Source organism: Ochotona princeps, chromosome 9 (genome assembly GCF_030435755.1).
Source record: "Ochotona princeps isolate mOchPri1 chromosome 9, mOchPri1.hap1, whole genome shotgun sequence".
NCBI lineage: Eukaryota > Metazoa > Chordata > Mammalia > Lagomorpha > Ochotonidae > Ochotona > Ochotona princeps.
In genome coordinates this window covers 14,478,475-14,500,553 of record NC_080840.1, presented here as the reverse complement: position 1 = coordinate 14,500,553, position 22,079 = coordinate 14,478,475, and the positions used below count along the sequence as shown (strand labels likewise).

General features: G+C 49.4%; 1 protein-coding gene across 2 annotated transcripts; it reads left to right on the top strand.

The window, feature by feature from the left end:
• The first annotated feature begins 829 nt into the window (after positions 1–829).
• NTAQ1 (N-terminal glutamine amidase 1) lies at positions 830–21,668 on the top strand. Of its 2 annotated transcripts, XM_058668514.1 has the most exons (7): positions 920–1,042; positions 6,752–6,912; positions 7,702–7,801; positions 10,229–10,279; positions 15,242–15,390; positions 15,984–16,108; positions 21,326–21,667. In XM_058668514.1, exons 3-7 carry the CDS (start codon positions 7,799–7,801, stop codon positions 21,433–21,435), a joined length of 438 nt encoding a protein of 145 aa, XP_058524497.1. In that variant the 5' UTR covers positions 920–1,042; positions 6,752–6,912; positions 7,702–7,798; the 3' UTR covers positions 21,436–21,667. The 2 variants fall into 2 exon arrangements, with proteins under 2 accessions (XP_004580885.2, XP_058524497.1); XM_004580828.4 differs by lacking the exon at positions 6,752–6,912 and having other exon boundaries at positions 830–1,037; positions 21,326–21,668.
• Positions 21,669–22,079: the final 411 nt, after the last annotated feature.

Sequence of the window (22,079 nt, the reverse complement as noted above, 5' to 3'; positions counted from 1 at the left end):
GTCCCAAGGCTTTGGGCTGTCCTCTTGACTGCCTTCCCAGGCCACAAGCAGGGAGCTGGATGGGAAGCAGGGCTGCCAGGATTAGAACCGGCACCCATATGGGATCCCAGCGCGTTCAAGGCGAAGACTTTAGCCGCTAGGCCTCCTTGCCGGCCGGATGATTTTTAAATTTTTTATTGCAAAGTCATATATATAGAGAGGAGGAGAGAGAGAGAGGAAGATCTTCGTCCGATGATTCACTTCCCAAGTGGCTGCAATGGCCAGAGCCTAGCTGATCTGAAGCCAGGAGCTAAGAGCTTCTGCCAGGTCTCTCACATGGGTGCAGGGTGGAACTGCATGGGCCTGGACACAAACCCGTGCCCATATGGGATCCCGGGGCGTGCAAAGGGAGGACTTTAGCCACCGGGCCTTACAGCTCCAATTTTCACACACAAGCCTCTGTTGTTCTAGGACACACAGGCCCAGCCCCTCAGGGCCACTCGGTTAGCCACTCCTGAGCCTCCTCCCTGGCTCCTCCCGCAGGCGGCCTGCCCGTGACCTTTCCCGCAAGCTTCCAGGGATTCCCGCCAGCCCCAGCACGCCGGCCGCGCCCCAGACCCGCCCTCCGGAGCACGTGGCGCCGGCTCGTCCCGCCTCCCCGTCCCTCACGCCCGCCCTGACTCGGTTCTCCGGTGACGCGCAAGCCTCGGCGTCTCCCTGACCCCGCCCCATCGAAAAAGGGCTCCGCCCACTCAGTCCCGGCCTTCCCGCTCGGGGAACCAGGGCCGCGTGCTCCACCGCCCAGAGACCGCCCAGACCACGCCCACAGCCCCGCCCCGCCTCCCGGAAGCGGCCCAGCCTGCTCGCCCGGTTCCTGGAGCGAGGAGGGCCGCACGCCGGCTTGCTCCTGCGATTGGCTGGCTCGGTTCTCCTCAGCCCCTTCCCGAGCCGGCGAGCCCGCCCGCCATGGAGGGGGACGGCCCTGCGGCGGCCGTCGGCGCCAGCTACACGCCGGCCGGCCCGCCACGGGCCGCCTGTGTCTACAGCAGCTGCTACTGGTGAGGTGGCGCGGGCGCGAGCCCCGAGTCTCCCTGGCTCCGCGGGCGGGTGCACCTGTTTTGCTGGAGGAGGGAGCGTGCCCGGCAGCTTTGGCGTCCTGAGGGCAGGGTTCGCGTCTTCGCCCGGCGTTTTTCGGGGCTGGACGGGCTTGGTGGAACTCAGTGCTTGGGGGCGAAGGTTGGAGATGAGGGGTACAGTGTCCAAACGTTTAGGAGTTAGTGTGCTGAAGCCGGAGCCGAACCAAGGGAAGGGAATTGGAGATTGAGTCTGAGGTATTTTTGCTAAGGTCAGCCTGGCTGACTGATAGCATCCTGGGGACCCGGGCTCAAGGCTTCTCCGCTGGCGCAGGGAGGTATGCTCTGCCAACCACCCTGCTGTCACATTTAAACAAAGCCACATGCTTGCCATATTTCAGCCTCAGAGGTCGCCCCAGAAAGAAGACAAGCCTTAGCCCCAGTTTGCAGGTGACAGCGAGGGGTTGCAGGTCGCTTGAGGAGGAGTGGGGGTGCAGTGGCACAGTCTGGCACTGTCCCCCTGTCCCAGGCCACCTCTGCAGCTGCGTGCGACACGACCACCCTTTCTCTCCCATCTTCCTGTCCTTTCCTTGAGGAATACCTCCCCCCTCGCATCCTCCCTCACTTCCAGTTCCTGCCTGAGACATCTCAGCACCATCTAGAAACCGCCCCTTGCCCTCAGCTGGCCATCAGGCCACTCTGCGTGTCAGGCCCAGCTCCAAGAGCTGCTGTCCTTCCTGGGGAAACAGGCTCTTTAATTGTCACTGTCTTCCTTTTACGATGAGAAGGCTGAGCCTGGGGGGCCGATGGTGCTTGCCTGGTGTGGTCCGTCTAGCAGATGGTGGTGGGGCACCTGCTCTGTGATGCTGCAATCCTCACCTCTTCTAGCTGTCTTAGTTCTCTGTAATGCCTGCTCATTGTTTTCTTCACTCAGTAGGTGGAGTGTGTGATATGTGCGTCCAGGCACTGGGGCTGGGAGGCTACCAGTAAACAGAGTTAACAGAGCCCCTTGGGAAGAGCTCATGGTTCTTTTTTTTTTAAGATTTTATTTATTTATTTTTTATTGGAAAGATATACAGAGAGGAGGAGAGACAGAGAGGAAGATCTTCCACCTGATGATTCACTCCCCAAGCAGCTGCAACGTCCAGAGCTGCACTGATCCGAAGCCAGGAGCCAGGAGCTTCTGCCAGGCCTCCCACGTGGGTGCAGGGTACCAAGGCTTTGGGCTGTCCTCAACTGCTTTCCCAGGCCACAAGCAGGGAGCTGGATGGGAAGTGGAGCTGCCAGGATTATAACTGGTGCCCATGTGGGATCCTGGTGCATGTGGAAGATGAGGACTTTAGCCACTGAGCTACCACGCTGGGCCCTTGTGGTGTTTTAATTATTCCATCTTTTGCAGGCATTTGTGAACGCGCAGCGTGCCAGGGAGCCCCCTTTGTCCCCAGCCTGTGACTCTGCAATGTCAGCCTTTCCACTACCAGAATCATCTAGTGATAATTGGGGGACAGTATCATCATCTCCCTCCTTTTTTTTTTTTTTTTTGTTAAAGGTTTCTTTCTTTATTTGGAAGTCATCTTTAGAGAGAAGGAAAGAAACCGAGAGATCGTCCATCTGCTGGTTCTTTCCCCGGGTGGCCACAAGCAGACTGAAGCCACCCAGCTCTCCCATGGGATTCCAGGAGCTCAAACACTTAGCCCCCCTTCTGCTGCTTTCCCAGGCCACAAGCAGCGGGGGAGGGAAGTGAAGCAGTCAGGGCACACTGGCGCTCATGTGAGATCCTGGCACTTTCAAGGGGAGGATGCGTTAATTGAGCCATCGCACCAGGCCCATAGCCCCAGCTTTTTTATTCCAACAATGCGTCCCTGCATTTTCTAATATAAAGCCTCTTGCTCCTTTCAGTGTGAAAGGTTTTGAGGTAGTCTTGCACATGTTAATTGTGCTCTTGAAAAAACAGGACTGGTGCCACTACTGTGGCACAGAGGGTTAAAGCCTCAGCTGCATTGCTGGCATCCCACATGGGCTCCGACACATGCCCTGGGGACGCCAGCGGCGGCTCCAGTGCCTTGGACAATGTCAGTGTGTGGGGACCTGGGAGAAGCTCCTGGCTTCAGCCTGGGCTATCCCCGGCTGTGCTGGCCATTTGGGCAGTAAGCTAGCAGATGGAAGATGCTTTGTCTCTCTCTGTAGCTCTGCCTTTGAAAAAAAGAAGGAAAAAACAGCTAGAACTAAACATTGGGGCAGTGACTGAATCAGTCTAAGGGGTCAGGGACTCCTGTCTGTTTTTTTCCTCTGTGACACCCAAATGTGTTGGAAAAACAACAGGTGGTGTGTGTGGAAGACACATGTGTGTTCTTCGGCCTCACGGTTGGTGCTGTGGTGTTTGTGGGTTCACGGGCCCTTCCTTGTGACCCTGAGCACATCCTTAGGGTGGGCTGAGGGTTGGTGACGGACGAAGAGAAGCCACTGCCCTGCACTTCCTCCCATAAGCCTCGGAGTGACTCCCTCCCCTGTGTGCAGCTTTCATGGCCTTCTGTGAGGCCTGCTGTGTCTGCCTCTCTGTGGCTCCACTGTGGGCACTTAGCGCGGAGTCATGTGTAGAACAAAACTTAGCTGTTGCATGTTATGTCATACTTAAATTTTGCGAATTTCTTTCCTTTATTTGAAGGGTAGAGACGTCTGTGCTGTGGCATAGTGGGTTGAGCCTGTTCCTGCAGTGCTGGCACTGCTCCATTTCCTTTTTTTTTTAAATGGTTTATTTATTTTTTATTGGAAAGGCAGATCAGATTTTATGGAGAGAGAGACAGAAAGATCTTCAAACAATCTGCTGGTTCACTCCCCAAATGGCTACAGTGACCAGAGCTGAGCCAATCTGACGCCAGCAGCCAGGAGCTTCCAGGGTCCCAAGGCTTTGGGCCATCTTTGCTTTCCAGGCCACAAGCATGGAGCTGGATGGGAAGTGGAACAGTTGGGACACAAACTGGTGCCCATATGGGATCCTGGTTCTTGGAAGGGGAGGATTAGCTTGTTGAGCCATCACTAGATAATCCTCTAGGGGCTGCCAGTGCCACGGGTGGCAGCTTGATGTGCTGGGCAACAATGCCAGCCCCATCCATCTTTTTTCTTTTTTCATCTTTTTTCTAATGAGCACCTCTACTCAAATTGACTATATCGACACTCCACTCACAGCACCACACAGCCTGTCAAAGCCCAGTTTGTAGTTGCCTACACATGGGCCCAGTGTGATAGTATAGTGGTTTAAGTCCTTGCCTTGAATGTGCCAGGATCCCATATGGGTGCTGGTTCTAATCCCGGTGGTCCTGCTTCCCATCCAGCTCCCTGTAGTTGCCTACACCACACACACTAAAAAGGAAAGAAGGGGGTCTGGTGCGATATCCTAGTGGCTAAAGTGCTCGCCTTGACGTGTTGGGATCCCATATGGGCACTGGTTCTAATGCTGGCCGCCCTGCTTTCCATCCAGCTCCCCTACTTGTGGTGGGGAAAGCAATGGAGGATGGACCAAAGCCTTGGGATCCTGCATCCGTGTGGGAGACCTAGAAGAAGCTCCTGGCTTTGGATTGGCTCAGCTCTGGCCGTTGTGGCCACTTGGAGAGTGAGGCAGCACTTGGAAAGATCTTTTTCTTTGTCTCTCCTATCTGTATATCTGACTTTCCAATAAAAATGAATAAATTGGGCTCAGCATAGTGGCTTAGTGGCTGAAGTCCTCACCTTACACGTGCCGGGATCCCATGTGGGCACCGATTCTAATCCTGGAGGCACCACTTCTCATCCAGCTCCTAGTTTGTGGCCTGGGAAAGCAGTCGAGGATGGCCCAAAGCCTTGGGACCCTGCACCCGTGTGGGAGACCCGGAAGAGGAGGCTCCAGGATCATGGCTTCAAATCGCCTCAGCTCTGGACATTGCAGCTGCTTGGGGAGTGACTCATCACATGGAAGATCTTCCTCTCTGTCTTTCCTCCTTTATGTATATCTTACTATCCAATAAAAATAAAATCTTTTTTGAAATTAATAAGTCTTAAAAAAGAGAAAGAAAAAGGGAAGGAAATCAGAGACTGAGCGTTGGCATCGTTCTGTGAAAACACACCTTTCTGTGAACAGGTTATGGCTTTGTCTGCTTGTCTCAATGCTGCATGTGATTGGGCTTAAATAGTGAATGTAGACACTATAACTGTGGTCTTGTTTTTCCCTAAAACAACTAAGAAATCTTAAAGAAGAGGGGTGGTAGTGCTAACAGGAGATTGTTCCTGACTGCTTCAATGTGGCATGCAGGTGGGGCAGCCAGCATTGTTTCAGTGGGACATACAAGCTGGGAACTTGGTGTGGGGCTAGGCTGCGACTCGGGGTGTGCACCTCGTCAGACTGCCTGGGTTCCAGTCCTGGCTGCCCTCCCAGCTCCAGCCTCCTGCCGAGGTGCACACTGGGAGGAAGTAGCTGATGGGCCATGCAGTTAGGTCCCTGCCCCCCCACATGGAACACGGGAACCGAGTTCTCCTTTCCTTGCTTCTGCCTGACTCATCTCTTGCTGCTTTTCGTGGGCCGTTTGCAGGGAGCTGGATTGCAAGTGGTGCAGTCAGAGCACGAACTGGCACCCATATGGGATGCTGGTGTTGCTGTTGCCCACTATGCCACAATGCCAGCCTTGAGAAAAAACTTTCTGTAAAATGAGGCCTCCTTAGTTCAGGAGATTGGAGAATCCTACTCAGGGCTTTCTTCGGAATTCTTGGATGCGCCACCATATTTCTGCGTCTAATCCTTTCCAGTCAGGAGTGAGTACTCATGTCCCTTTGCTAAAGGAAGCAGAGAACTTTTTCTTCTTTCTTTTTTATTTTTGTTGAAGATTTATTTATTTTTATTACAAAGTTAGATATACAGAGAGGAATAGAGACAGAGAGGAAGAACTTCCATCCAATGATTCACTCCCCAAGTGACTGCAACAGCTGGTGCTGAGCCAATCCGGAGCCAGGAGCCAGGAGCTCTTCCAGGTTTCCACATGGGTGCAGGGTCCCAAGACTTTGGGCCGTCCTCAGCTGCTTTCCCAGGCCACAAGCAGGGAGCTGGATGGGAAGCAGGGTTGCCGGGATTAGAACCCACACCCATATGGGATCCCGACATATTCAAGGCGAAGATTTTAGCTGCCAGGCCACTGTGCCGGGCCCTTTCTTTCTTTTTTTATTTGAAAGAATTGCAGAGAGAGGGTGGATAGCTTGCATGCACTGCTCACTCCACAGATGGCTGCAGGGCCCAGGGATGGGTCAGGCTGCAGTCAGGAGCCTGGGGCCTCGTGCGCATTGTGGATCGTCTGCTGCTTTTTGCAAAGCTTGCGCAGGGAGCCTGTCCAGGGATTCAGAGCTGAGCTGTGGCAGGTTGGGCTGGTCTTTGACGTAGACTGGAAGGAAGAGCCTGGATCTGTAGAATTGGTTTGGTCAGCCTAACATGTGTGGTCCTCATTATTCTGGGAAGTTGCTGGATTCGTTTGGATTTTTGGAGACGTATTTGTGGTCTTTGCTTGGTTCACTAGAGTGGGCAGGCTTATCTTTGCAATGCTATTGGGTATGTGTCTCTCCTTTGACAAGAGTTGTGTGAAAGGGGCTAGCGCCGTAGCATAGAAGGTTGTCTCCACTTGCAATGCCAACACCCCTTATGGGTGCCACTTTGAGTCCTGTCTGCTCTGTTTCCTGTCTAGCTCTCTGCTAAGGCGCCTTGGAATGCAGCAGAAGATGGTTCAGGTCATTGAACTCCTGTACCCACATGGAAGAAAGCCCCCCTGAAGAAGCTCCTGGCTCCTGGCTTCAGATTAACCCAGCTCCAGCTGTTACAGCCATTTGAGGAGTGAACCAGTGAATGGTAGATCTTTCTCTGTTGTATTACTCTCTGATTCTGCATTTCAAATAGAAATGCATCTCAGAAAGAAAAGAGTCTGCGAAGGCAGTGTTCCCCTGTATGGCCGTGTGCACCGAGGCCAGGGCACACGCCCACGGGCTCTGTCACCTCTGACGCCAGCTGGACGTGAGAGCCCGGGCTGCTGATGCCAGAGGCCTTCAGTGGGATCCGGAGCAGGCCCGGGAAAGGCAGGAGATCCCAGGATACACAGGTGGCAGGCCTCCAGGACTTCGAGGGGATGACCCCTGGATGACCGCTGCCATGGCCGTCTCAGGCGCTCTTGGAGCTGGCCTTGCCTGCCTCTTGCCTTCTCCCAGGAAACAGGATGGGAGGGAGGGAGGTGAAGCTGGTGTTAACGCACATCCAGGGAATCTTTACAATGTGGTATAATTATGTCTATTTTACAGATGAGTAGATTTTCAGAGAAGTTGAGCTGTTCAAAGCCTCTTAACCTCGTAAATGGCTGAGTTGGGTTTCCAGCCATATCTCCAGTGCCCATATGTAAAGTTGAGACAAAGTTAGAGCATTTCCTCAGTGTGTAGGCAGTGTGCGGGGGACGTGCCCCTACCCAGAATGGTTCGCGGCTTGTTGAGGATGTTGCTTGCAGAGGTTAGCCAGCGGTTGGACGAGCTGATGGTTAAGGTCTCTTCCCATATTTTTTAATGGCATCACCACCAGTCATTTGTCCCCATTTGAAGGACACAGACAGTGATCTCTTCTGATGATACTGATTAGACAATTATTTGATTTCAGTGAGGAAAATGTTTGGAAGCTCTGTGAACACATCAAGAACCATGACCAGTACCCTTTGGAAGAGTGCTACGCTGTCTTCATCTCTAATGAGAGAAAGATGGTAAGTGGACGAGTGACTGCGGAAAGAACCCACAGGAAGCTGGGTATTTGTGTTTAGCACCACCCTGAACTGTGCTTTCTGAAACACAGGGGCGTTTTAAGGTTTGTTTCAAATGAGATTTTTTTCCTTACAGGGCATAGTTGAGTTAGAAGAGTTCATGCGTGAGGACATTTGTAATGATGTTTGCACAGATTAAGGCCCGTTTCTTTGGATACGAACTTAGAGCTTTTTAACTGCGGAGGTGATTCAGCCACTGGGTCATTGCACTTGGCTCTTGCCATTGTTAAAAGGGTGTTTTTGGTTGCTTTTTAAAGAGTTGTCAGTTTGAAGGGACGGTGACAGACATCTTCCCTGCATCACTTTCCCAAGTGCCCACGACTACCAGGGGTGGGCCAGGCCCAAGGCAAGAGCCAGGAGCTCCATCTGGGCCTCCCCGGCAGGGAGCAGGCACGTGCCTGTCGTCCACTGCCTTGTAGGTACATTAGCAGGGAGCCGGCTTGGAAGTGTGGTGTACTCCACACTTGAACCTGTAAGTCTCACAAGGTTGTAGACTTCCCAGGTAGCAGCTTAACATACTGTACCACAGCAACAGCCCCTATGTTTCTTTCTTTTTTTTCCTTCTATTTTATTTTTAATTTTATGGTACAATTCCATAGGCTCTGGGATTTCCCCTATCCCTTTCTCATATCTCCTCTCCGCAACTTACTTCCCCTGTATTGTTACACTAGTATAGTCCTTCATAAGTCCATCATTCTGTTTGTGTCCTGGCATTGCTGGTAAAGACATTGGCAGACAGTCCAGCATCCTATTGTCAAGATATATTTGGGGCCCGGCGGCGTGGCCTAGCATATAAAATCTCACCTTGTATGCGCTGGGATCCCATATGGGCACCGGTTCTAATCCCGGCAGCTCCATTTCCCATCCAGCTCCCTGCTTGTGGCCCGGGAAAGCAGTCGAGGACGGCCCAAAGCCTTGGGACACTGCACCTGCATGGGAGACCTGGAAGAAGCTCTTGGCTCCTGGCTTCGGATCGGCGCAGCACCGGCCGTTACAGTCACTTGGGGAGTGATTTATCAGATAGAAGATCTTTCTCTCTGTCTCTCCTCCTCTCTATATATCTGACTTCGCAATAAAAAAATAAATAAATCTTTTAAAAAAGAGATATATTCTACAGTTTCATTGGGAGTCCATCTTTGATTTGGAAGTAGAGATGCATACTGCATTGTAGCTTCACATCTGGAAATGATAGTCTCTATTACACTGTTACTATTCATTCCCTTAAATAAGAATCCATGAAACAAAGTCAACATCAGGAATGAAGGAAAAACAAAAGATTTATAGCACCTTGGAGTTAAGTAACATGCTACTGAATAACCAATGTGTAGATGGAGAAATGAAAAAAACAAACTTCTTGGAGAAAATGATGCTACGATGTGATCTATGTGTCAGTGAAGAATTTAATAAGAGAAAATAAACTATTTTGAAGAAATGAAAAGAAACAATATCAAAACCCATGGGTTCTAGCAAAAACTGTATTGAAAGGACTATTGATCTTACAGTTTGCATGAAGGATGCCTTATATCATATGTTATTGTCCTTTTGGGATTGACTTATTTCACTGAACAAAATGGTCTCTAGTTGGTTTGCTTTCAGATTGAATAATTTCGTTCTTTTTAATGGCTGAGCCTGTGTTTCTTTATAAGATGTTTTTATTTTTAGGGCCTGGTGCAATGGCTCAGTTAGCTAAGCCTCCGCCTTTATGTGCTGGGATCCCATATGAGTGCTGGCTTGTGTCCCGGTTGCTGCACTTCCCATCCAGCGCCCTGCTTGTGGCCTGGGAAACCAGTCTAGGTCGGCCCAGGACCTTGGGACCCTGCACCCACGTGGGAGACCTGGAAGAACCTGTTGGCGTCAGATGGGTTCAGCTCTGGCTATTTCGGCCACTTAGGAAGTGAACCAGCGGTTGGGAGATCTTTCTGTCTGTCCATCCTCTGTAAATCGGCCTTTCAGGAAAAATAAATCTTAAAAAAGAAGTTTTATCTTTAAAGGTTATTTCTCTGAGAAGCAGAGAGGTAGAGCTGCCATCTGTTGATTGATTCCTCAGATGACCAAAATGAGCAGACCTGAGCCAAGCTGAAGCTGGGAACTAGGGACTCTGGGTCTCCCATAGGGGCCCATTGGGCCTGCCCACTGAGCTGCATAGACAGGACTGGGACTATGTGTTGAACCCAGAGGTCCTGACAGCAGTCTCGGGTGACCTCACTGTCAGGCCAAATGCCTGCTTTTGCACTCCAGTCTCTCATTCATTCTTTACCTTTAATTGTTGATTGTTTAGAAATCCTTCCTTTCTCATAAATGAATTCCTCTTCATACAGTAGTAGTGGCATAGCTGAAGGTGTGGCTTATCAAAGTTACTGTCTTTTGTAGATCCCTATCTGGAAGCAACAGGCGAGACCTGGGGACGGACCTGTTATCTGGGTAAGTTTGGTCAGACAGTGGTGCCTTGGGGCCTCGTAATCTGCTAGTGCTCTATGGGCTTCAGAAAGTTTAAGTGACAGCCACTGTGGAGAGGGCTTTGGAACCATTGGTAAATGGGCTGTCAGGTGTTTAGTCTGACACACTATGAACTAAACACTTTGCCCTCAAAGAGCTCATTTTTTAAAAAAAGATTTATTTATTTTTATTACAAAGTCAGCTATACAGAGAGGAGGAGAGACAGAGAGGAAGATCTTCCGTCTGATAAATCACTCCCCAAGTGAGCCGCAACGGCCGGTGCTGCGCCGATCCAAAGCCGGGAACCAGGAACTTCTTCTGGGTCTCCCACGCGGGTGCAGTGTCCCAAAGCTTTGGGCCATCCTCGACTGCTTTCCCAGGCCACAAGCAGGGAGCTGGATGGGAAGTGGAGCTGCCGGGATCAGAACCGGTGCCCATATGGGATCCCGGGGCTTTCAAGGCAAGGACTTTAGCCGCTAGGCCATGCCACAGGGCCCAAAGAGCTCATTTGTTTACTATCTGTTTATTTGAGAGTCAGAGTTTGAGAGGAGGAAAAACAGAGACAGAAAGAATGATTCAATCCCCAGATGGTTATAAAATCCAGGGCTGGGCCAGGCTAGAGGCAGGAGCTTCTTCTGGGTCTCCCACAGGAGCACATGGGCCCAAGCACTTGAACCATCTTCCTCTGCCTTCCCAGGCACATTAGCAGGAACCTGGATTGGAAGTGGAACAGCCGGGCTTGAACTGGTACCCATATGTGTTTAGGTGCTATAGATGGAGGCTTAGCTTGGTGTGCCACAGTGCCAGCCCTGAGCTCATGTTCCTGGTTTTTCTGCCCACACATGAGCCACTCTAACACTGAAGTGCACACCCGGCAGGGCTTTGGTTGGGGCCTGGGTTGGAGTCTGGTGAATGAGGCTGAAACCCCAGTCCTCCAAGTTTTCAGCTGTGTGCCTTGTCTCTTAAATTTCTTCTGTGGCAGATGAGGTTGTAAGGCTTCAGGAAGGTAGCGTAGAGGAAGAATTCTACTGGTGTCGGGGACCATTGCTGGGCCTGGTCTTTGAGAAGCATGGCCTGTGACCGTTTCTACCCTGGGTCGCCAGCTATGTGTCTGTGCTGGACTCATCAGCTCTGTGGTTTCCAGGGTCCTCTTGCTCCCTGTCCAGGGAAGCTTTCAGGAAAAGGCTCATGGTCTTGTACCTCCTCTACAGTTTCTCCTGGTCGCCTAGGTGGGAAGCCTGTAGCAAAAACTCCCCACCCCCTGCGGCAGGTGCATCCCCGCCACAATGCTGTCTGTGATAGGAAATGCTTAGGCCTTGCCGAGTGGATGGAGACAACGAGACAACAGGGAGCAGCTCCCCTCTGTGCCAGCAGTCCTGCTCCTGGGCTCGCTGGGCCGTTCCTGGCAGCTGAGCCAACACCGTGCCGGCTCAGGGAGTATGGCTTCTTCTAGAGTACACCTGTGCTGTAAGTTGACAGTTCCCAGTGCAGGCCTGGTTTCCTTCTCAAGCTCATCCACTGTCCGTATCTGGGAATGGCCTGAACCATCGAGCAGGCTGCAGATAGTCATTGTTGAGGCCAGTTCACAAGTCGTTCACTCCCCATTAGGGATGGTGTCCACTGGCCAGCAGGGAAACTCCTCCTGGCAGGTGGGCCCCAGCCCTTCTGTCTTTTTGGTGGTATTTATTTATTATTATTTTAATAAAGATTAACTATTTGAAAAGTAATGTTACAGAGAGACAGAGTTTGGTTGTCCATCTGCTGATTCATTCCCAATTAGCTACAGCAGTCAGCTGGGCTGGGCTGAAGCCAGGAGCCAGGAGCTGCTTCTTGGCCTCCCACATGGGTGCCAGGGGCCTAGTGACAAGGGCCATCCTGTGCTGCATTCCAGGGCACTTTAGCAGGGAGCAGGAAGCTGACCAGCTAAAATTTGAATCAGCACCCTTGTATGGGATATCAGTGTTGCAGGAGGCACCTCAACCCACTGTACTGCAGAGCCAACCCTCTGGGCTGGCATTTGGAAAGGTTGACTGTTTACACAGTCAGGTCCACACTCTAATTGTCTCCATTCTGTCAAGGAGGAAACAGGGTGGGAAGTGGAGGAACTGAGATTGGAACCAGGCTCTTGACTGGTTCTCCCTCTCTCTCTACTGCAACACTTGATTTGTGGTTCCACTCTCTCCTCTGGGAACTCTCCCGTTACTAATAGGGAGTGTGTACTTAAAACCCCCGGTGGTGTTTGCAGAGCTAAGATGGGCAGACTTTTGGTAGGGGAAGGAGAGGATCACAAATGGATTCCTTGGAGAGAAACAGCTTTTGGTCCTGAGCCTGCGTACTAGAGAGGTGGAGGAGGTTCCTGCAGGGGGCAGTGCCATGGGAGGGTGGCTGTTGGGAGATATCTGTCAGACTGCCAGGTGAGATGACTGCATCCACGTCGGAGCCCCACGTCGGAGCCCCACGTTGGAGTCCAACATTGGAGCATTGGGCTGTGATGCCTGGCTCCAGTTCTGACTCTGGCTTCCTGTTCATGCAGGCTGTTGGTGGCAATGTGATGGCTTAAGTAGGTGGGGACCTGCCACCCGAGTGGGAAACCTGGCTGGAGGTGACAGCTCCTGCCTTTGGTTTGGAGGGAGCCAGTTGATAGGAGTGCTGCCTGTGCCTCTCAGCTAATAAATAAGTAGGCAGAGGAGGCCGCCTTTGGGAGTAGATTAGGGGAGGTCCTTGCAGACTTTCTCTGCACTCACACGTCTTCGTGCACACATACTTGCTTCTGAATGTCAGTGCGTGTCCTCACATGCACATGACTTATCAGAAACCCATTAATATGTTCACATTCTGCAGTTTACTTTTTCTGTCTAGCTATATATAACATGGACATTTTTGCATTTTCCACATTTTTAAAAAAAATTTATTTATTTTTATTGGAAAGTCAGATATACAGAGAGGAGGAGAGACAGTGAGGAAGATCTTCTGTCTGCTGATTCATTCCCCAAGTGGCTGCAATGGCTGGAAGTGAGCCCAGCCTCTTTCCCAGGCCGCAAGTAGGGAGCTGGATGGGAAGCAGGGCTGCCAGGACATGAGCTGCATGAGATCCTGTATGGGATCTTGGTGCTTGCAAGGTGAGGACTTGAGCCACTAGGCTGCCTCGCCAGGTCCTTTTTACATATTTTTTAAAAAAGATTTATTCATTTTTATTGGAGAGAAGGAAAGACAGAGAAAAAGATCTTCCATCCACTGGTTTACTCTGCAAGAGGCTGCGATAACCAGAGCTGGGCCAATTCAAAGCCATGAGTCAGGGGCTTCTTCCAGGTCTCCCATGCAGATTCAGGGTCCCAAGGCCATGGGCCATCCTCGACTGCTTTGCCAAGCCCCAAGCTGGGAGCTTGGTGGGAAGTGGAGCAGCTGGGACAGGAATCAACACCCGTATGGTATCCCGGTAATTGCAAGGGGAGGATTTAGCTCCAGGGTCAGTGTGCTGGGTCGCAACATACATTTATTGCTATCTTTCCCATCTGGATCAAAATCGATGATGGCTGTGGCAGTTGACTCAGCATTCCCAGCTGGAAGTGCTTGTGGTCTTTTCAGGATTACACACAGTGCTGCAGGGAATTTCCTTGTGTTCACACTTCACAGGCTCACTGCCATTTTTCTGTGGAATACTTTTCTAGAGGTGAAGTTGCAGGGTCACAGGTGTACATTAATGTATGTAACCATTTCCATTGCCTACTTAAGCACTTTCCAAGTCACTGAGCATTCAGTGTTTTTTTAATTGTATAAATTTTATTGTTGATAATTTTTACATATTTGATTAGGGCACAAAGGGTTAAGGACTAGAAGAAAGTGGGTGAGACTATTGTTTTCACATTCTTTTTTTCCTTCCTGTATTTGGGGGTAGGGGAGAGATAAGAGGAGAAGCCCCACCCAGCCTCCCAACCATCCCAGGTTCCCTGTTATAGGGTATGCTCCGAGGGTCCTGCTCAAGTGGTTTTGATAGTTCAACAATGCTGTGTTGCTTCTGATCTTACCACTCCAATCACGATGAAATCTCTCCATAATCCACTGGCTGACATAGTCCACCTTATAGTTTCTGTTTGCCGAGATATTCACTGTCAACTCTTGGCTGGGGTAGTTGATCGATTTGTTCTGCCCTCCATCCTCTGTTATGGTACCAGACGTCCTCTGCAGGCTCCAGTGTACTGCCATATCCTCCATGTGCATCTGGATATGCTGTCCACTGCTCCATCTAAGCCACTGAGGAGACCCAGCTCCGACACATGCACTCCATGGTTAGACCATGGAACCTGCAATTTTCTCAATGGTTGGAATTCTGAGTCCAGTGGCTCAGTTGGGGGGAATTCCCAAAGAAACTTCATAAGAAACAGACCTGACTCTTGTGTGTGCATGCCAAAACAGGGTCCAGCATAGTCTGTCACCCAAATTGGCCTTCGAGTACAATGTTAGCTGCAATTGCTGGGTCAGTTGTCTCCAGCTCTGTCTTCTACGCAAACTAATGGATGTTGTAGTCCAGCCTGATCCTGCCCACTGCACACTCGGCCCCCATGCAAACCAGTGGGAGTTGTAGCCTAGTTGGAGTGACCCACAATAACCCCTACCAGGCCTGCCCCCTGCCCTGGTTCCTGTGCTTGCCAGTATAAAGAGCAGACCGGTCCAGTGTGTCCCACATCCCATTCAGCTCTTATGCCAATGGGCATTGAAGCCTAGTTCAACCCAACCATGCCCCCATCCAGCCCTCACATGTGCCAGTGGGTGCCACTTTGTCTAGCCATGCCTGTCCCAGTCCTGGTTCTCCAATGTGTTTTTAAGGTTTGGGGTTTGCTTTATTTTGCTGCGGAAGGAGGGATATATAGTCTTGTAACTGTTTTTGTGCTAATTTGTGTGCATTGTGGGGTCTTAGAGTCATCATGGAAATCTGCCTTTTCCCTCCAGGACTACCATGTGGTTCTGCTTCATGTGGCCAGTGGCGGACAGAGCTTCATTTACGATCTGGATACCGTCTTGCCCTTTCCCTGTCCTTTTGACACTTACGTGGAAGATGCCTTCAAGTCTGATGACGACATTCATCCACAGTTCAGGAGGTGAGGTGATTTGGGTTGGATTTGCCCACTTTTTTTCTGAAGTAAGACTTTGCGATTATCCTGAGTTTTTTGTGTTTTGTTTGCATTTGCTTTGTGTTGGCATCGTCGCTGGGTTGCTGTTTGAGAATGGCGTGCTTGCTGCTCACGAGGTTGAAGCTGCTTTAAAGCTGGAAAGGTTTATCCACTGCAGGAAGGGTTGTCAGTCTTTGGAATTGTGTGAGGAGATCTCAGCTGCTTTCCTTCAGGCTTCCGGGGCTTTCTGTAGTGCTCTCGCTTGGTCAGGAGGGGTGAGCGCCCCATGGTGGCAGTACTAGAACACCACGCTGTTTGCCGCTGTATGCCCTGTATACGGCGGAGTCAACAGAGACAGCCCAGGTCATTTCCGTGCCGTGGTAGTTGTAGACTTCAATCGGTCAGTCCCCACGGCTTCGTTACTGTACGGTAAGGCTGCTTATGTAGTTGTATGTTGCTTGGTAGTACAAAAATTCTTCTGAGGTTTGTGCTTATCATAGAACATGAGTCCATCTGTAAATGGAGTCACAATTTCCAAGGTGATTCCTTGCTCATGGAGGTGTTGATTGATTTATGTGCAGGAAGTTTCGAGTGATCCGTGCAGACACCTATCTGAAGAACTTTGCTTCTGACCGATCGCACATGAAGGACTCGCGTGGGAACTGGAGAGAACCGCCACCGCCCTATCCCTGCATTGAGACCCGAGGTGAGTGGGGAGGCCTGCCTGGAGAGTGAACGAGCACTGCCCAGCTCGGCGCCCTAGCTCAGCAAGGACAAGACTTAGAGTGTTTTTTTGGATAAAACTGCCTGGGCAGTGAGGGAGTTAACAGAGTGCTTGTTCAGTGCGTTGATTAGATCCCAGAATGGGTGCATGGAGCATGGGACAGGAGGGCTGTGGGAACTCAGGGAGGAGGTGCACAGAGCCACACTGCTGCCAACCTGGGGCTGGGACCCTAGAGCTGTCTGTGTGCGGTGTCATTAACAGTGGGAATAGTAGCACCTTGCCCTGGTAGGCTTTCTTGTGATGCTGAGAGAAGTGTCCTTATCGCCTGTGAAATGGCATTTAAGTGATTGTGTGGTGAAAGCTGCCCCCACGGTAGGTGAGAGCGAGTAGGTTTTATGGCACCATGCACTGCAATGATGTGCTTGTAGGCAGCAGTCCAAGTGATCACTCCCCGAGACATGTGACGATGAAGGGTTCTTCACACTGTTCATTCTGTCTGGCATTCATCTGGGCTTGCGCCCTTCCTTATTTATGATCATAAGTAATTCACAGTATTCTCCACTGTTGGTGAGATCATTCCAACACAGGGATAATACTGCCTGTGAAAGTGCTCCGTGCTGAACGCCAGAGAAGCAGGGTGCCAAGCCAGCGACGTGTTGCTTAGTGGTGGGAACGTGCTCTGAGAAGTGTGCGGACATCACAGTGCGTTTATTCTGGCTGAGATCGCTGTGATGTCACTGAGGTGATAGAACCGCACGAGACCCCTTGAAAATGGGTCTGTTGGCTCAGACGTTGTCATGTAGCACAAGGCTATGTGAATAGTTCATTGAAGAAGAAAATAAAACCATGGTGTCTGAAGGGAGAGAGTGCTGACAGAGGGTTTGAGCCCTGATGGTTTGAGGCTCACTGTGAAAAGCTCTGATAATGAAAAGTGTGCATTGGAATTGTTTGTCAGCTTACCACCCTGCTTTCATGGCGTTGGAACTGGGAAAGCTTCCAGGTCATGCAAGGTGTCACTGGTCTGCCCTCTGTGCAGGGACAGGTCTGTACAGGCCAAGTGTACCTTCTGAACTACCTGCCTGTGTCTTCTGGGCGTGGGCATCGAGTCGGAGCCTTGCGCATGACACACACTGACTAAACAGAGGCCCCATACTTGGGCCATTCCTGAGGTTCTGATGGCTGCTGCTTGCTGGATGCCATTTTTTGCCAGGCTTTTTCCGTCTGTTTTGCATATTAGCTTAAGTGAGACAAATTTTATTTTCCTCCTTGATAAATGGCAAAATGAAGAGTGTGAAGGTGAGGTAAGTACCTTGCCTAAATTGTGCAGTTATACTCATGCTGGATGAAGAGTTTTATAGAAGAGCCGGCTATTTTTTAAAGATTTATTTTTCTTGGAAAGGTAGATCTACAAAGAGAAGGAGAGACAGAGAGTGAGATCTTCCATGTGCTAGTTTCCTCCCCAAGTGGCTGCAGCGTTCAGAGCTGAGCCAATCCAAAGCCAGGAGCTTCTTCTGGGTCTCCCACATGGGTGTAGTGTCCTGAGGCCTTTGGACCATTCTCTGCTGCTTTCCCAGGCCACAAACAGGGACCTGGAAGGAAAGTGGAGTAGCTGGGACATGAACCAATGCCTGAATAAGATTCTGGCTTGAGGGTCCGGAGGTGTGGCCTAGTGGCTAAAGTCCTCACCTTGAAAGCCCCGGGATCCCATATGGGCGCCGGTTCTAATCCTGGCAGCTCCACTTCCCATCCAGCTCCCTGCTTGTGGCCTGGGAAAGCAGTTGAGGACGGCCCAAAGCATTGGGACCCTGCACTCATGTGGGAGACCCGGAAGAGGTTCCAGGTTCCCGGCTTTGGATCGGCGCAGCACCGGCTGTTATGGTCTCTTGGGGAGTGATTTATCAGACGGAAGATCTTCCTCTCTGTCTCTCCTCCTCTCTGTATAGCTGACTTTGTAATAAAAAAAGATAAATAAATCTTTAAAAAAAAAAAGATTTTGGCTTGAGGTTGAGGATTAGCCAATTGATCCATTGCACTGGGCCCATAAAGAGAGGAGCCAGTTTTAACTTCATGTGTAGTTTTTCATCAGCGGGTCTCCTGAACTTGCGATTGAACCTGAAATGATTCCACTTTGAAGTCTTGAGTAAATATTTGGCTAATTTAAATTGTTAACATTCTCTTATGGTAAAGTCATGGCAACAAACCCTTTTTATTATTATTTTTAAACTAAAGATTTATTAATTTTTATTTGGAAGGCAGAGTTACAGAGAGAAGAGAGGAAGAGAGACAGAGAGGAATCAAAGCCAGGAGGCAGGAGCTTCTTTTGGGTCTCCCATGTGGGTGCAGGGTCCCAAGGAGTTGAGCCATCTGCTGCTTTCCCAGGCCGGAAGCAGAGAGCTGGCTGGGATGCCGGCACTTCAGGTGGAGGTTTAGGGTGAATACTGTGCCACAGTGCCAGCCACCAAAGTCTTTATTTACCAAAAGAATATGTTAAGGATTAGGGTAAGTGTGAATTGCTTTTAACTCTTAAACAAGTTTTTCTTTTTTGTTCAATATTTAGGAAAGACAACAGTAATTCAAGATAATGAACTTTAATGCATCTTTGGATACAAGTGTTAACAGCAGCAATTTTGTTTCTTTTCATTTAGTTATGGGATTGGCTCTCAGAATTTGTATGTGTTGTATATCATGTTGAAAGGCATACATTGAGTAACTGGCAGCAGCCATGTGTCTGCTGTTCTGATTTAACATTTAAAGTATTTTGAAGGAAGCCACTTTGTTTTCTTAGGGAAGCAGATTTATAGTGGAGGTATGAATGAGTTCCATGGAAATTCTGGGAGTTACCACACCTACTGAAATCCTGGTGCCTCTTTGCCTAGCCTCATGAAGTTTCATCCCATTTAAGAAAAGGTCATCGCTTATATGAATACTCAGGGCGGGGCTAGGTTTCCTCTGTAGATTTCTGGAACTTTCTTTGTGTAGCTCTCTCCTCTGTGAAACTCCACCCCCCAAGTCCTAGGCCCTCTGGAACTTCCATTTCTGTCTCCTCACCTCAGGAAAACTGGCTGTTTGTGTGCCTGTCACAAAACTGTGGTCTAGACACGTCCCCAGGCAGTGTAAGTTGGGGCCTCCCAGTGCTGCCCTACCTGTGCCCATTGTCTACTGTCTGGAATCGGTTGTTCCCTGTAGGTGGTCTGGTTTCCTGCTAGTATATGGTTGAAGAGCAGTTCCTGTAATGGTTTTTGGATAGGCAACAGTAAAAATTTGTGTTTTTGTGGAAGATATAAGTTATGTATCCAAATAGAGGAGTGTCTCAGACCACCACCACTTGCCAGCTCAGGGTTTGTTGATTCATTTGTGTCCCATTCCTGTTCCCCCTCCTGTGTTACTCTGAAGCAAAGGCCAGATAGTTTCTTCTAGTGTGTATCTCTATAACTAAGGATTTCTTTTTTAAAAATACATGCCTGATAACCAAATGGTTCCAGTTGGAGATCATCATGCTCAGTGAAATGAGCCATTCCCAAAGGGACAAATAGATTTGCTCTGATATAAGACAACATCTATGCAAAATACAAAACAAAAAAATAAAGATAAACAAACACACAACTTGTAATCTCACAAACGAAGGGTGTAATGGAGGCCAGAGTACCAGGAATCACAGAAAATTGACAGACCGTGTCTCTATTAATGAATAAAAGTGGGATCCCAATGAAATTTCTCAATATACCTAGACAATAGAATATTAAGCTTTCTACTATTGCGTATACCAACATTGTCATGACCCACATAAAGAGCAGAAAGCTAGAGTTAAGAATATACCTTATAGGTTATTTTACTACAAAACACAGGGGCTGATGGGGGCGAGGGGTGAGAAGCAAATGGGGGAGGGGAGAGGGGAGAGGGAGGAAGCCCTAGGCCTGCAAAATTGTAAAATGGGAAAAAAAAACAAGAATAAAGTACATGCTTGGAGTACCATTATTACATATAGTATAATAGTAGTTCTTTAAACCTGTCATCTGTCTAGTCAATGTTAAAACTCACGGTAATCTCATGAAGCCCTGATCTATTTTCTGGTCTGTTGTTGACTTGGGTCAGGATCCAAAGAAGGGCCTCATGCTGTCCTTGCTTGTACATGTTTTTTTTTTTTTTTTTTTTTCAGATTCATTTATTTGAAAGGCAGAGTGATGATGAGAGGGAGGAGAGGTAGGGAGAAGAGAATTAGAGCTAGAGTGATTGATGGATTGATGAGTCAGAAATCTTGGCATCTGCTGCTTGATTCCTGAGAAGCCTACAACAGATGAAGCTGGGCCAGGCCAGAGTCAGGAGCCAGGAATGCCATGTGGGCCTCTCTCACATGTGGGCGGCAGGAACCCTAGCATCGACTGCTTTTCTGGGCATCTGAGCAGGAAATTGCATTGGAAACGGAGCAGCTATGATTAAAACTTGAGCCCAGTAATGGATGCTGGTATCCCGAGTGATGTTGCTTTGCTATGCTGTGATGCTTCCCCCAGTATGGCTCTTAGGAGTCCTTTTCATTCACTATTTTTTTCTTGTAAAGTATTTGTTGAAGAAATTGGGTCTGGGAGAAACAGCCTGGCTTTGGCTCATGTCTCTGCCATCTCGTATGAATTGCCTGTAAATTGGCCATTGAAGCTGATAAATTAGGCAGTTGGATTACTTTTACCTTGAAATGAGTTTGGTGTTCTAGGTAATTTGCTGAAACAGTGAGAGTTCTTATGTAAGGAAGCTCAGGTTCGCTTAGGGTAACCTTTACCAGGACCAGGAAAATGACACATTGGTACTAGACTGACATTGCTATGGTACAGCACTGTTAGCTTAGACTTTCTCTAGGTTTTGTTTCCTTTCATTGGTTTTTCTCGTCCATAATCTAACCCTGGGATAGCATGGCCAACTTTGTTGTCTTGCTCCGTCTCTGCTGATTGGCGGCAGTTTATTTTCTCCCAGCATTACTCTGTGCCTTGGAAGCCGGTCATTTTGTGGAGTACCCCTCACTTTGGGTCTGCGTGGTGTTGTGTTGTGATGAGGTTGAGGTTCTGCTGTTCAGGCCAGATGTGACCACAGAAGTGACCTTGAGCGCTTACCCGTTTGGATAATTTCCCTGCTTTGGTCTTTGGGGTTGTTTTACTGTGGTTAAGCCCAAACTGTATTTTCAGTGGACATTTCTTTCACATGTTTTTCTAGATTCCAAAATGAACTTGAATGATTTCATCAGCATGGACCCTAAGGTGGGATGGGGAGTTGTCTACACACTCTCTGAATTTGCGCATCGGTTTGGCAGTAAACACTACTGAACTTCACAACAGGACCTGGAATTGTGGAGAAATGAAGGACACGAACAAGCCATCCCCTCAAGTGGGACAATGAACATCGTGATACAGTGACAGTGGGCCTGGATTTACTGCTTTCACTCTTATAATTCAAATGAGTAGAACCATGAAGGAACACGAGTATAAACAAACTAAGACTTCTTTTTGATATGTCAAGTCAAAACTTGACATAGTGCGTAATTGCTAAGATAGTCCAGTGGCTCGTTGATTAAGATGACTTAGGCTTGTGATTGCCCATGCAGAGGTAATTGGGGTAGAGGTGTAGATGGACAGCCAGGTCCTCCGTCTGCCCTGGATGTCTGTGGGGTCTCTGGTTTCTCTGGAAGCTTCTTGGAAACAGGACTGAGGCTTGCTGCTCTGTGACTCCCCAGTGCCCCTGAAACACTCTCCTGGGGCCGGGCTGCTACTTGAAAAGGGCGGGTCAGTCCTTCCCGCCGTGGTCTTGCGAAGATTGCGGTCCCCTGGTGCACGTGCTGTTTGATCTGCTTGTTTATGGTTTTGAATAAAATAGAATTTATTTTTGTTTTGGAATGATTTTGTTTTGGTCATTCACAGATAACAATGTGTCAGTCATAGCTGAGAACCATTGCTTTAAGATTCATTCATTT

What these genes read in the sequence shown, in the direction of transcription:
- NTAQ1 (XM_004580828.4), top strand. Translation starts at nt 946, where the DNA reads ATGGAGGGGGACGGCCCTGCGGCGGCCGTCGGCGCCAGCTACACGCCG. An exon ending in GTCTACAGCAGCTGCTACTG is followed by an intron (nt 1,038 to 7,701) that starts GTGAGGTGGCGC and finishes ATTTGATTTCAG; the next exon opens with TGAGGAAAATGTTTGGAAGC. An exon ending in TCTCTAATGAGAGAAAGATG is followed by an intron (nt 7,802 to 10,228) that starts GTAAGTGGACGA and finishes TGTCTTTTGTAG; the next exon opens with ATCCCTATCTGGAAGCAACA.